The sequence below is a fragment of the Orycteropus afer genome, unplaced genomic scaffold (genome assembly GCF_000298275.1).
Source record: "Orycteropus afer afer isolate SDZICR_OR568_19922 unplaced genomic scaffold, OryAfe1.0 scaffold00079, whole genome shotgun sequence".
Lineage (NCBI taxonomy): Eukaryota > Metazoa > Chordata > Mammalia > Tubulidentata > Orycteropodidae > Orycteropus > Orycteropus afer.
The window spans coordinates 2,327,030-2,338,304 of NW_006921666.1; the positions used below are offsets into that span (position 1 = coordinate 2,327,030).

The 11,275-nt window shown below is 39.2% G+C and overlaps 1 protein-coding gene across 1 annotated transcript in view; it reads right to left on the reverse strand.

Moving 5' to 3' along the window:
• NRXN3 (neurexin 3) overlaps window positions 1-11,275 on the reverse strand; it is a 2,130,901-nt gene that overhangs the window by 1,585,803 nt on the left and 533,823 nt on the right. The window contains exon 6 of the mRNA XM_042781017.1: window positions 11,075-11,236. Coding sequence (XP_042636951.1) covers window positions 11,075-11,236 — 162 coding nt within the window. The remainder of the gene's footprint in view (window positions 1-11,074; window positions 11,237-11,275) is intronic.

Sequence of the window (11,275 nt, forward strand, 5' to 3'; positions counted from 1 at the left end):
CAGCAGTGTTTACATCATCTCAGTTCAAACTTTGTGTCACCCTGAGCAAAAAATTCACTCTCTTCAAATTCAGTAACCTCATCTATAAATTGGTGATAATAACAGACTCCACCTCAAAAGTTTGTTGTAAAAACGAAATTAGAATTAAATATATGAAGCTCCTAATATAGTATAAGGAGCTCTGGTGCTGTAGTGGTTAAGGCATTTGGCTGGTAACCAAAATATTGGTGATTCAAACACACCAGCTACTCTGCAGAAGAAAAATGAGGCAGTCTACTTCCATAAAGATTTACAGTCTTGGAAACCCAGTGAGGGTTGCTATGATTTGGAATTGACTTGCTGGCAGTGAATTTGGTTTTGCTTTGAAACACAGTATAGATACATAACCTTTGTGCACATCTACATTAATTATTCAGAAGCTCTGGTAGCATAGTGCTGCTAACCAGAAGGCTGGCAATTCAAACCCACCAGCCACTCCTTGGAAGGAAGGTTGGGCAATCTACTTCCTTAGTGATATTGCCTCAGAAACCTAAGGAGGAGGGGTCTCTATGAGTTGGGTTTGTTTTTGTTTTTGTTTTTTTTAATTTCAGCCTGTGTTTATTTATTTTTTTTAACTTGGTTAAGTGAATGCTGGTTGTTGTAACAAGCAAACCCTGGAGTTTGCATAAAGTACCTTCTGTGGTGGGGACACAAAGCCTGTGCTCCATGCAGTCATTTGGGAATCCAGGTTTATGGAGCCTCTGGTAATATTGATGCGTGGTCTTTTGAGTCACCCTGGAGACCACATACAGTCAGCAGAGGGAAGAAGTGAGAGAGAATGGATCATCTAGAAGCTCGCATGAGCCTGGGTGCAGGTAGGGCCACTTAGCACCTCCGCCAATCCATTGGACAGAACTCAGTTACTGCGTTCCATGTAGATACCGCCTCAGAAACCCAAGGAGAGGTTGCTGCGAGTCGGGTCTGACTTGAAGGCACATGACAACAACAACAACAATAACATGTTGATGGAAGGGAGTCTGGGAAATGTAGTCAGCAGCCACTCCCCAGCAATAACTCTGTGTTGTAAAAGGGGAGCTTGCGTTTTTTTTTTTTTTTTAAATTGTGCTTTGGGTGAAGATTTACAGAGCAAATTCACTTTCTATACAGCAGTTCACACACACTTTGTCTCATGACATTGACCACCGTTTACCACAATGCAACAGCTCCCCTCCCACTTCCTCCCCATAGTTACCTCTTCCCAGTGTCCATCTGTCCATGCACTCCTTCCCCCTGAGCTGTCTCCCTGTGCATAAGCAGCCCTTCTTTCTCCCATGATTGTTCTCTCCAAGGAGTGTATCTACCTGAGTCTATGAGTTGGGTTTGACTCGATGGCAGTGAGGTTTTTTTTTTTTTTTTTTTACATTAACTATTTAATAATTGTTCACATTAACTATTTAATAATTGTTCATATTTATTGTTGCTGTTGTTGTGAATTATAATTTCTGTGGTAGCAATGATTTCACAGAGTTTCTAGTGAAGATCCAAGGAAAGAGAAGTAAAGGAGCTCTGGTGGCACAGTGGAAAAGGCATTTGGCTGCTAAGCAGAAGCTCAGCAGTTCAAAAACACAAGCCACTCCACACAAGGAAGATGGAGTAATCTACTTCTGTAAAGATTTACATCCTCGGAAACCCAATGGGGTTGCTATGAGTTGGAATCGACTCAATGACAGTGAGTTTGATTTTGGTAGCAGGTGATGGCAGTAGCTGGGAACCTCAAATCCTACCATAAGGGCAACTCTGTGAGTCTCTGTGGGACACATATAGTCAACAGATTTACAGATGAATCAGGAAAGTCTTCAACACAATGAACCTACTCTAATCAATCAGCCTCACTCTTTCTTTACAGAAGTTTCTTTCACTACAGAGCTATAGAATCTTTTTTTGGGAAAGAACTTAGAAAAGCAATACCTTCTACTCTTTGATGCTAGAATCCCTTCTTGCATCTCAGCAAAGTCATTGCCCAGTCTCTACTCCAATGCCTTGAGTGACAGAGAACTCATTATCTTGAAGGCAACTTTGCACAGCCCTCAATGACAATTATTCCTTGTATTAAGTACCCAGCTGTTATTCATTTGCCTTGGTTCTGTTTATTGCAAACATTTGTTGTTCTTGCTGATAGGTGCCATTGAGTTAATTTGGACTCATAGCGACCCTTTTCCAACAGAACTGCCCAGTCCTGTGCCATCCTCACAGTCCTTGGTATGCTTGAGCCTATTTTTGTAACCACTGTGTCAATCTATCTAGCTGATGGTTTTCCCCTGTTTTACTGCCCCTCTACTTTACCAGTCATGATATCTTTCTCTAGGGACTGGCTCCACCTGATAACATAAATCAAAATATGAGTGGCAAAGTCTGTACTTCTAAGAAGCATTTTGGCTGTACTTCTCCCAAGGCAGATTTGTTTGTTCTTCTGGCAGTCCATGGTATATTAAATGTTCTTTGCCAACACCACAGTTCAAATATAGCCATTCTTCTGTAGTCTTCCTTACTCATTGTCTAGTGTAATTACACTAGCACATAGTGATAATGATAAACATGATTTACTGAACATTTTCTGCATGCCAAGGATTATTCCTGGCATTTTGCCTGTATTATCTTAGTCAATACAACAACTCTATGAAGAGTTGAATTCTATACAGAAAATATGTGCCTATAAGATCTGAGACTAAATTAATTGAGGTATGATCTACAAAACAAAGTGATAGTTCTACAGTGTAATTTATTGGTTAGGCCAACATAATCTGGAACTAGGGCTCCTGGCTGCAAAGGCAAGCTCTATCCACATTTGTTGTGTGATGTTGGGCAAATTACTTAACCCTCTCTGTGCCTCACTTTACTTATTTTTAACTGGGAACAATGATTATACCTACTTCATAGAGCAGGCCTTGTGGGAACCATGATTTAGGTCAACATGAATGCACTCACCTAGTACTCATTAGTATGTTTAAGCAATTGTTCTTTTACTGAATAGGTCTTGCATCCAACTGTTATTTCCCCATCTTGCTGAGGGTATCACAAAATATATTATCAAATGATTTTGTGATGTTTAGCTATGCTAGATTCATAGATTTCCTAAGTTACCAGTATAGTGACCCTATTGAATGGACATGTGCATTTGATTGATGGGACATGGCTTATTCTCAGTGTTCTTAGTGAATTGTGGGTGTTTTATTGATCACTCTTTTCTTTGCTGGGGTCTCATTCCTAGTCTTTAGGAACCTTCCCCCCTTTCTCTATCATTCCTAAAAAATCACCAACCAAGTTTTAAAAATCTTATTCTCTCTCTCTTTTTTTTTTTTTTGTATATCTTGGGAAAATATTCATCCAAGTTAGGAAAGCGGAAGGGTATCAACCCTCATGACACTATTCCTTCAGATCCATATTAGTTTTTCATAGTTGTCCTTAGCTAAATGCTCATACTCTACTTGCTCTGAGAAGTAAACCTCATGTTCACACACATCCCCAATAGCTCTGGATTCGATTTCCTTTTCTGTGTCATAAAGCCATTCTCTCTTGCTCATCCTTGTTATGCAGAAGGTGTTCTCTTTTCCAAAACATCTCATTTATACTTTTTACAAAAATTTCAATCTTAAATTGAATCACATGCAATTGCCAATATTTGGGCTTCTTTTTTATAACTCAGAAAAATGGCAGTGTCTTATGGTTCAATCTAATAAGATTAGGTAGCTCCTAAGATTCAGTCTCTCCTCTTCATTCTCCTCTTTCTCTACCTTTCTGCATTCCTGTCTCTGATTTGTGTTTCCATTCCTTTTTACCTTGTTGGAATCTTATCCTTCTCGGTTTCCTTTTTGTAATGGCTCTCCCAGTGTGTTAAGGCACTCCTCACTTCCATGCCCACATAATGCTTCTTCACCCATCTTCCTGACAGGAGGGGAATAAAATCTACCCTGGTACCCAGAACCTTATGAGCACTAACTTGTGTTCCTGGGCTAAAATTTCAAGTTCTCCATAGTAATGTACATCTGGCTGAGCTGTGATTATTATTGGGTGCTTACTACCTTTGTCTTATAGATCAGGACACGGATGTCCAACGGGGCATATGCTTATCTAAGTAGCATTAGAACTGGATCTAGTAGTCATGTTCCTGTTCTGTTGTTCTTATTAAACTACATTAAACTCTCCTAACTTCTGTAGTTTTTTTAATTGCAGAAACAGAAAACAGCAGTAAGTGGTTCCTTGGCCAGATCTCATTGATTTGATTTCAATTAATAATATAAGTAATAGCTACATTAGCATTTGCTAAGTATTTTACAGTTTACAAGGCACCTCCCCATTTTTAAAATCACCTTTGCTGTCTACACAAACATATTTGGAATAGACATTATTGTCCCCTTTTACAGGTGAAAAATCTGAGGCTCTGAGCTGGCAGTGGCTTGCTGGGAATCATGCAGCTAGTAATGTATCCAGGTGGGACTCAAATCCTGGACTTGTGCTTCTAAAGCCTCCCTCCACCCCCATCACTTTGCTGCCTCCCATGCTCACACTAAAACCCTCACCTGATCTTTATTTTCTCTGCGACAGCACAGTATTCTAGATGCTAGGAAAAAATGGGACTATTTAAGCCCAATGCTGTGCCCTAAATTTACCTGTTTAGACAGAACCACTTATGCCTGAGAAAACAAGAGCTTGAGGAAACAAAGCAGTATGGAGAGTGAGAATGAGGAGGAGAAATAAAGTATGGTCAGTGCAGAAGCAAGAGAATGACACAAAAGAAAAACTAGAAGAGACATGAAGTGATTGCATGAAAGACAGCAGCAAAAGACAGTGAGGAAGGGTAAAATAAAATGAGTGTATTAAAAAGAAAAAAAACCCCAAAACAAACACATTATCTCAAAGCCCGCAGGTGCCAGCAATTCAAATAAACATATAGCAATTAACAGAATTAACACAGCCTTAAATAGCTTGGCTCACCAGATGTGGACTCCTATCAGAGTTCTATAAAATGTAAAGTTATTACAGATTAAACCATTAATCATCTGTTCAGAGATTATCTCTGGCTGCAAAACCCCATTTGGTTTTAAATGACGAATAATCACAAAGGGATGTGGACTATAAAGTGCACAATGATGCTCTATTCAATCCTTTTTCCTTTAAATATGTGTTTCAGTCTCTCAGTTCTACTGTTTCTCCTTCTTCCTCAGTAGAGATGTAACAAGGCAGGTGAGGTAGGCCAGTCAGTCCCAGGGGCCTCAGCACCACTTGGGCTTCATCATGGGCAAATAAAGGTACCAACACACCCAGGGAGAAGTAACAGATTGAGAAGAGACGATGGAGATGTGGAAAGAACAAATTAAACGACGAGGAAGCGCCACATCATAGAAGGACGTTGTGATGGGCTTGAGTAATCTCGCTAAAACCTGTTCCAAACTTTTTACCATTGAGTTGATTTTGCCCAAAGTGACACTGTAGGACAGAGTAGAACTGTCCCATAGGGTGTCCAGGGCTGTACATATTTATGAAAGCAGACTGCCACACGACTTTCTCCCACTGAGTGGCTGGTGGGTTTGAACTGCAGACAGATCAGCAGCCAAGTGCTTTCACCGCTATGCTACCATGGCTCCTTGTAAGCTCCCTGGTCCTGGAATCTGATGGAGACCCAATCCATGCAGTTCAGTATTTGTTTGGCTTTGTTTTTTCCACATTATGCTTCACCCAACATTAATAGCATGGTAATATCAAAGACAGAGGAAAAAAGAAATGCACTGAAAGTAAGGGTCATTTGAAACCGAAATGAGAGTCAGAAGTGCTTTTCTGCAGAAATTTTGAGATTCAGAGAAGCACTCGCCGGGCCTAAAGCTGAAGGTGATGGACCTTTTCCCATCCCTACTCTTCCATTTCCTAGGCCAAAAATATACATCATGGAGACGTAGCAGGTAAACTACCTTCAGTTCTCAAGAAACTAAGGCCTGATGGGCCAGATGCCAGTTAGATAGTGCATCCCGCTGATTAAAATCCTTCAGTGGCTCCCCATTATGAACAGAATGAAGTCCAAGTGGTGAGCTTAAAGTTCTCTATGACCTGGCTTCTCCTTAACTTTATGGCCTCATTTCTGACAATTCTCAATCTTATGTTTTATGCTCTGATTGTAATTTCCCTACCCAAACACCACGTCTTTCCTGTTTGCGCCTTTGCTCATGCTGTTCCATCATGCTAGCGCCCCATTCCCACCACTCTTCTCTGTTAACTTCTACTGGTCCCTGAATCCCTATCTTGAGCATTATTTCCTCCTTGAACTCTCCCTGAGTCCTGAGAATACGATAAGTATTTTCCTTCAGTCATCCAATTGTACTAGTAAATACTTCTTTGGGAACATTAGCTGCCTTTTACTGAAATGATGATTCTGTGTCTGCCTCCCCCCATCTGTTAGGCTTTTTGTCTGGTTCATCTTTGATTCATGAGGACATAGTTGACGGCATATTGTAGGTTTTTAGTATATATTTATTGATCTGAACTCCACCAGGTTTCAGAGCCTCATGAGGTCAGCTTATTTATTTATTTATTCCAGATATACTTGTTGAGTGTATTTTTATGCCAGGAACTGTTCTAGGTTCTAGGGCTACACCTGTGAGCAGATAAGGTCTTTGTTCTCATGGAGCCCACATTTTAATAGAGAAAGAAAGATTGACAATCACCAAGTAAACAAATGAACAAAGATGCATGTTCTGAAGGCAAAAATTAAGATAATGGCTGGGGTGGGGGAGGGAGAATGGTGTAGCGTGGGACAGATTATCATGTACTTCAGCAGGTAACTCCCAATCACATCTTCAGTAAAGATGAGAGAAGTATAGAAGTGCTAATGTCAGAATAAAGTTGTTTCTTAGTTCCTGAAAGGGATCTGCTAGTGTGGGATTATAGAGATACTTATGTGCTAATGCACATTTGCCTATGCTTTGTGTTTTTATTCATAAGGTTCATTATGTAAACCTTAATAATGATTACTATAGCAAAACAAGTTTATATAATGTTATATGGTTTTTACTTTTATATGCATTATTTTGAACAGAAGAGGTCTCATTACTTCTACGTTGCAGGTTAGAAAATTGAGACCTAAATAAGGTCAGTGACTTATTCAAGGCTGTGACAATTGGAGCTGTGTGTCAACTTGGTTGGACCACAATTCTGTGTGGTTTAAACAATTGTGATGTGGGTAGTTCCAATGATGAGATCAATGTATATGTTTTGAGCAGCCAATCCATTGAAAGGGAGTTTCCATAAGGGTGTGGCCTGCTTCCAGTATATTTATGGACATCCTGGGAAAAAAGACACTCCTCTTCTGTGGATCAGGATTCTGCCTACAACTGTCTGTGACTGAACAATCCAGCATTCTGCCTGGAGATCTTGGATTCATCATTTGTTGAAGTCAACAGCCAGTATACTGCCTGCCAACCTTGAGCTGCTCAGGCCCTGCCGCTGCATGAGTTGGGAAAAGCCTCCAGCTTGATGTTTGATCCAAGAACTTAGGACTTGTCAGCTTCTATAAGTGTGTGAGCCATTTTCCTAAGATAAATTTCTCTTTCTCTATATATATAAGCTTTACTAGTTTTGTTTCTCTAGATAACTCAGTCTAACACAAAGGCATACAGACAATGATAAAGCTGGTTTTCCCAAACAGGTTCTCTGATTTAAAACCCAGTGTTGTTTTCATTATACCATGCTGCCTTCCTCAAAACCTTTCTAATCCCATTTTTCCTAGAGAAGGTTCCAACCCATTGGAAACCTTGCTTCCTGAGCAAGCAAGGTTTTGTTTTTTGTATAATATTTCTCTTAAATCAAATAGCTGGAAGTTTCTTGAAAGGTTCAACTATTGCCATGTCAAGAAGTACTTCAGGCATCCCAAAAAAGTCATATAGTTAAGGTAGTTAATAGTGACAGTGAACATTTATCTTAAGAAATATATTTCTTAATTTAAAAACATATTATTTCATTCAGCAAATATTTACAGACAGCCTAATAGGTACTAAGAACTATTCTAGGAGCTAGGGATACAACAAAAACAAGACAGACATATTAAAACACAAAAATAAGAAGGGGAACAAGAAATTGACTGTGATATTTAAGTGGACACAAATCTCTTATTGATGACTAAGTACATAGGTAACCACAATAGTTTGATGATGATGTGGATACTCTTTGTTGTAGTTTTTTTATCAAGTTAGGAGGTGCGTACACGGGGAAAATCCATAGCCATTTTGGCTCAATAGTAGAGTCATATATCAGCTTTTATGTGGGCCATAACTGTAACTCCAAATATAAAAGCTATTTGTGCCACACAAAAGCATATCATGGTCTGGAATAGAAACACCACAGCCCCTTCACCATGTTCCAAATTTGAAGAAAACGAGACAAGAAAGCACCCAGTTCTGTTTAGGGCAACAAATGGCAAGAGAAGATAGAAAAAGGAAGACAGAGAGATAGAGAAGGGAAGGAAGAAATTTGAAAAACTGGAAACGGTTCCAAGAGTAAACAGACAAAGTAGGTAAGTAGGATTTGCTAATGAGCTACATCCCAAAGTAGCTAGAAACTTTTGCCTGTTTACTAATTTGTAAAAGACAAATAGTAAGAGCAAGAGAAGAATCTCCCAGACCTGCCCACAAGAAAGTGAATTATAATAATTAAATGGGAAGAAACAATATTTCAGGACTACATTGGTCTCAAAGCTATCTGGTTAAATCATTCAGACAAATGAGAAACCTCCAAAGTCCCTTAGAAAGTCTGTAATACTGTATATACAAAGGAGAGGTGAGGTGCAAGTTAAAAACTTCTAATTCACCTACCATTTTCCCCAGTGTTTTAACTTCCTTTTTTCTAACTTGATCTGGATTTAAACACGGGTTTGTCCTTCTAAGATATGTCTAATTTTTAACACTAATAATTGTTATTTATATTATTGATACTTTCTCAAAACTACATTTCACTTTGAAGTTATTAAGTGAAACTTCTCACAGACTTCTGAAAATTTTGGCTCTCCATCTGGATAGTGCAACAATGTGTGTGTGTGCACACACATATGCATATTTTATTCACTTTAGGCTCTGCATGAAATCTGTGTTTTATGAGGACTCTTTCAAAGTATACCAGAACATCCTTGATTAATAAATAGAATACTTGTGGATGGGAAATTGTTTCTTTGTCTCAAAATACACAATTAAGAAATGGTTCAATATAATTGTGTGTAGGTGAAAATTAGTCCTAGAGGCCACCCCTACATCTTGTCTAGGGGAAACTCCATACCCAGGGCTCTTGTACTATAAAAATGGACAATCACTCCATGGCAATCAATGTCTCACTCATTCATGGACGCTGCACCTAGTAATGGGAATGTTCCTTTCTATTTTTGATGAGAGAACAATTCCAATGTAGTGTGATACAACAGTGTTTAAAAGTCTCTCAGCATTCTTCACAGTGAGCAGTTGGTGCCTTTGCTCTAGCTAAATGAGAATAAATCCCAGGGAAGAGGTGTTCCATGCCTACTACAATTCTGTCCAGAAAAATAGTGGAGTTCCTAAAGCCAGCAGGCCTAGATATTGTCCACCAGTGAGGGAATCATTCTTTGAGTTCTCTTCTATAATTTACCCTTCACACAGAGGAAAGACAATACAAAGGTGTAATTAGATTTTTCCCTGCTTTGCCTTGTCTCTTCTTTCTACTCCTTTGTCTAAATACACAAGTGAGTTATTGCAACAGACCCAGATCAACTGTCCTTACTTTTCCAAAACAAACTTTCACCAGAAATTTATCCATTTCCTCTATTCAATTAAAACACTTGGTCTGTAGCACTGAAAACATGATGTTCAAAACTGTGATTATTCACTTACCGATCTTACCTTCCTTCCTAGATAAAAAGTTCTTGAGCAAGCAGACCATGGTCTGACAAGAGCCACCAAGTTTAGTTAGAGCACAAAATGGGTATCCAATAATCATTTGATAAACAGACTGACTCATTAAATACTTATTATGCACCTATTATGTGCCAGGTATAACACACAATCCCTGTCTTGACAAGGCTCACAGCCAAGTGGTATGAATGAATGTACATGCATTGCCATCTTATGTATAACTAATGCTCAGCAAATTACAAATAACTATAATAAGAATAAAATGTGCCCTGAGAGAAAGTTCATGAGATATCACAAGGGATTTTCATCTACAAGAAGGAACACTGTTGGCATCTCAAGGAATTTCCCCAGGGAAATGGTATAGATATGTTAGGCAATCAAGCTTAGCTTAGATTAAACAAAATGTGCAGAGCACTGCTCTGATGACAGAGTGCTCAGAAAGAATTCTACCAAATCAAATCTGATTCTTTTGCCTCAACAATTGACCTTAGAGATTGAACTTACACTTGACTGAAGCTCCCTTGCTCTCAGACGGAGGTCTGAGCATATCAGCTACAATGATAATAAATGAGGAATGGCAAAGCCCAGTGCTTTCTCGCAGCCACTAGTTTTCAGGGGAAAAAGGAAAAATCAGTCTTCCAGGCTTCAAGATTACATTCCAAGAATTTTCCTTCACCTCAGATAATGAGGCTCTTGGGAACAACAGACTTGACAAAGGTAAATTAATACATGTTATATATTAGGACACACAACCACAAATTATGCCACTTTAGTTAAACTTCCCTACTTGTCAAGTAAAGGCACAAAATTAAACTTTACATGTGTCTAGTTCCTCGTGATTTCAAAAGACTTTCATCTGACTCATTTCAATTTCATTTTTTGTAGAATGCACATCAACCTGTGGAGTAAGGTTCCCCATTAGTTAGAGAGGGTATATTTTCTCTACACAAGTACCTGTGACTGAGTCACAGGGTACTTATGTAGAGAACCCAATTTCATACATAAATGTAAACTGGGACCAAAACCTAAGACAGCTTCTTCCAAGACCAACGTCTTTTTCTGCTACAACATATGACCTCAAAGAAGAGATTAGAGGACAGATTTTGTCATCAACCTGGAAATCTCGTTTGTCCTGAAACAGTCACACAGCACATTAAATGGCATTCGGTGAACTTTACCTCTTTAAGACAGCCCATGAAGTTGTTGCTGACGGGTGAGCCTGGCAGGTCAGCGGTGCTTGGGCTTCCTCCCACGTAGAAGAAGTCATCTGAGCCTAACATGGTGTAGTCCTCCTGCGTGTAGCCCGTCGTGGTAAGAATGCCATCCACAGAGATTGTTACCTGGTAGAAGGACATATGGACAAAAAAAAAAAAAAAAAA